Genomic DNA, 4,404 nt, shown 5'->3' on the forward strand with positions numbered 1-4,404 from the left:
TCCAGCGCAGGCGCACTAGATCCCATTGGTGTGAATGCACAGATGACCACTCGAAGATCACCAGTTACTGGTAAGCAACCTGTTTTTACTGTTTTCAACTTACATGTCAGTTCACAGGCTAACATGCTACTAAGCAATTAAGTATTTTCTTTCTTTTTAAAATAATGCAGCTATAATGAACGTATTGGATGGTTCATTATTGGTTATATTTTATTTCCTTAAACAATACTATACTTCAAGAATGCCTTGAAAGGTAAACAAAATGCAGAAGGTGCAATTTGGTAGTTGAGAGAAATGGTAGTGTGTTTGCTCTGTTTATTACAGTTCTTATTTTCAAAGATGCCTAAGAGCCCAAATTTGTCTTGTATTATCCTTGTGTAATTGTTGTCATCTGTATGAATGCGTCCTTATCCTGTCCTAAGTACGGTTGATATCTTTTTTTTGTTTATGTTCATACATGGATGAAATCCACACATCCCATTTCTTCTTCTTACACTTTTTTTGTAGATCTTGAAATAATATCACCAGTCTATTTTTATGCATTTTAAGTATTTACTTATTGAGTGAAACATTATTTTTGTGCTAGTAATGAAGCCTATATATTATTTTTTTTTAATTGTCTTCTTGGACAACGATAGATATTGGTTAAATCCTAACTAATGGCTTCCAAAATTGACCCATTGTATGGGTACAATCAGTTTACTTTCTCTGGCATGGGTCTTTGGAATCACTTTGTTAACAGTACTTGAGTGGTAGTATGTTATTGCAGCACTCTGTAGCAGTAGTCCAAGTATTGTGGAAAAGGCACCAGAAACTGCACACAACATGGTATTATTATAAGCCATTTGTTGAGTTTGGTCTGTGATGCAAGCAATGTTCCCTCTAAGCTGTGGAGTCTTGTGAGCAAAAATTCTACTTTGTGAGCTGCTGGCATTAAATTTGTGAGCTAGCTATTTGGCTGCTGCATAGATTAGCTTGTTCCGGAGCCATCCTTCCTGAGCTAAGGCAAAAATGTGTGAGCCGAAGACTAAAAAACTGTGAGCTAGCTCACACTAACTCAGCTTAGAGGGAACACTGGATGCAAGCAAGTTGTGTTTGAAATGTAGGTTTAAAATATTTCACAGCTCTGAAAACATAATCCTGTGACTATTGTGAGATCAGTCATATTCTGCTGTCATTCTCATTTACAGTTTATTGGTTACATCCATGGGACATATAAAGTTAACAGATTTTGGCCTATCTAAAGTTGGCCTCATGAGTATGACCACCAATCTTTATGAAGGTCACATTGAGAAGGATGCTAGAGAATTTCTGGATAAACAGGTAAGAAATTGCTTCCCATTTTCTACGCCATGTGTGTTTGCGTTTATTAATTCTTATTAACAATTTAGTTAATCAATGAAAGTTTAGGTGCAAGTTACACTGTATAAAAACAGAGCAGTTGCTTTTTTATTTATACATGTCCCCACAAATTTATATATGAAGGAATTACCTATACTACTGCACTGCAGATTGTTCCAGACACTCCCTCCCCCATTATGGTCTATTAGAAAGATGAACGATCTAATTGTGTACAAGTAAGATTGTGAGAGAGACAAATGGAAAGTTGTTTTTATAAAGAATTCAGGAGTCTCAGCAGAGTACTTGTGGAACTCATGATGCATTGTACAATCAAGGGTGCTAAAAATCCTAGCTATGGCCCATTTCCCTTCAAGCATGCCTCATTACCAGTTGCCCACAATCTGTTCACTGTAAGAGTTACTTAAAGTAAAAACCATGCATTTCTTGGAAAAATAGGAATAAGTCAATTTTGTTCGGTATCAATATATGTAATTTACTGTAACTTCATATTAGTAAGCAACCACTATGAAACCCATGGTAATTTTAAAAATGTTCCTTAAATTCAATACAGAGCTTCCTTTAGAAATAGATACACTCTGCACAATATATAAAAGCAAATAAACTTTAATAAACTTTAATATTCCTCATTATGAAGCTTTAGAAACATAGATAGGAATCAACTGGCAGTGTTATGCACAAGCCATGCACTGAACTATTTTTTTTCTTTTTCCCTCATTTCATTTTTAGGTCTGTGGCACACCAGAATATATAGCTCCTGAAGTGATTCTAAGACAAGGTTATGGCAAGCCAGTGGACTGGTGGTCCATGGGAATTATCCTATATGAATTTCTTGTTGGATGTGTGCCATTTTTTGGGGATACACCAGAGGAACTATTTGGACAAGTAATCAGTGGTAAATATCACTAGGCTTCGGTTATCCTCAGATCCTTAACACAGTCTGCTCCAAGAACAAGCCATCTGGTCAGCTTTAACATGGCTCAGTCAGGCCTTTGTTGCTAAGAATGAAACTCTTGGGGGGGAAGTGGCAGATCTTTCTCTTCCATGTAAGGATGCCTGAGCTCCATATTTCTTTGCAGGTCATTTGGCAGAATTTTTTTTAAAAAATGTAATTGCTTATGACAGCTAGCTAGCAAAAATTATATAGCTGGAATCTGAACTTGTGAACTAGAATAGGACTGAATTCAGGAATCAGCTTTACATGTGCTAAGTGCTTTATAAAAATCAGATGTTAACAATTTCCTCCCTGGGGTTTATAATATAAGACATGAGATATAAGGAAGAGACTATAAAGAAGATATGTCAGTGCTGGAAAAAGACAAAATGAAAAAAATGAAAAAGAAACTCTCAATAACTATACAAGGGAAAGCGTACTGAAAAAGGAAAAGATTAAAAACCTTTATAAAGAGTGGTACACAAAGTAGACAAAAGGTGATATAATTTTTAGAAAATGGGATTTGGGGGTGGTATAACAGTCATTCTAGCCCTTAGTTTTAAAAATCGGCAGAAAAATTCACTTGTACTAAATTTGCATAAATGGATAAATGCCTAATGGCTCAATGTAGTAAATTAACAGAAATGTAATAAAACCCTAAAACAAATGTGTCTCAAATAATAAATAATGAGAAAAAGAAGGATTCAAATGCAGTTCACAGATTGTTAATGATTTCACTGGTGGTTGTTACAGTATAATGTTATTTCTGTAACAGCTGTTCTTCTTTCATTTAAAATTCAATAACCTTTCAGATCTTAACCTGCAGGCCGACCCTAAGTATTTTTATGCAGCTTGTGGCAAAACTAAATGATAATTAAACAGCATCTATCACTATACTACCTCCTGTTTCCATAAATTTTCCAGATGTAGATGGCCACTGTGCCAGAATGACATCTCTGTTGCTGGTTGTTTCCCAGTTCATTTTACAAAATATGGTGGAAAGGTCCACTAGTGAAGGGAAAAAAGGTTGCAGTTCTCTGTGTGAGCATGTGTGATTTTAGATCATGTTTCCAGATGGTAATGAAATAGCTTTCTGGATTGCCTGCAATGTAAATGACCTTTTATACAATATATTAGCTGTTTATAGATTTATAATATGCTCTTTTCTAATGTGCTGCACCAACGCCTGATTGGCAAGGGGAAATTTAATGTTTAATTAACACAAATAGCAAATGCTTTCTGTTTTTCATACCTTACAGCAGCAGTGCATATTCATATTTTATTTTTCAACTTAATTTAAAGTGTCACAGAAGCTGTAGGTGAGCAATTATAGAAATAACTCATGCTTTTAATATATGTTGAATCTTCAGAATATAGGTTGCCCCACATAACTTGGATATGTGTATAGGGTCTTCTACACTGGTTGAAAAAAGTCTTTACTTTAGTAGTGAGGGAGGATTTCTATAGAAAATCTGTTACTCTTTCTTTCTGAACCTCAACATGGTTCTGGTGAATGGTTTGTCTCTGATAAAAAGTACTGGAGTTAACCACAAGCTTTGCTCTTGCTTCCTGAATGTGGTGTGCAACTTGCATGACTAGAAATTCCATTATTTATTTTATTAATCTATTTTATTTTACACAATTTATCCTGTCCCATTTAAATACCATCTGCTGCTGGAGCTGTGGGCAATTTCTTATTTGCTGGCGGATGTTGAACCTGGAATAACTGTTTCAGTAGCTAAATATTTGGCAGTCATAATCTCACTGAAATGTTAATAATCAGTTCTAAACTAGTTACTAAGGAGAAACCCCGTGTTGTTATCTAAGACTTATTTATTTATTTCGTTCGATTTCTTAACCACCATTCCCCATTTACGTGGAACTCAGGGGGGTTTACAACAACATATAATCCTTATACTAATAGCCAAGTCGCCCCGTGAGTGCGGATCGCTAAATCCGCGCTCAGGGGCGACCTGGGGGGCAGGGAGATTTTTGTGCACTCTTGGGGCAGTCCCCAGGGGTGCACAAAAATCCTAAAACTTGAAAAAACTTTCGGGGGGATGTTTAAATCTCCCCGAAAGTGCAAGAGCGTTCCGTGCGCGTGCGCACGG

At 36.1% G+C, this 4,404-nt stretch overlaps 1 protein-coding gene across 1 annotated transcript in view; it reads left to right on the forward strand.

Annotated features, from left to right (window-relative positions):
• Positions 1-4,404, forward strand: part of MAST4 (microtubule associated serine/threonine kinase family member 4) — an 86,732-nt gene that overhangs the window by 56,783 nt on the left and 25,545 nt on the right. Inside the window, exons 13-14 of the mRNA XM_015425083.1 lie at positions 1,191-1,323; positions 2,089-2,254. Coding sequence (XP_015280569.1) covers positions 1,191-1,323; positions 2,089-2,254 — 299 coding nt within the window. The remainder of the gene's footprint in view (positions 1-1,190; positions 1,324-2,088; positions 2,255-4,404) is intronic.

Source organism: Gekko japonicus, unplaced genomic scaffold (genome assembly GCF_001447785.1).
Source record: "Gekko japonicus isolate JY-2015 unplaced genomic scaffold, Gekko_japonicus_V1.1 scaffold3093, whole genome shotgun sequence".
Classification (NCBI taxonomy): domain Eukaryota; kingdom Metazoa; phylum Chordata; class Lepidosauria; order Squamata; family Gekkonidae; genus Gekko; species Gekko japonicus.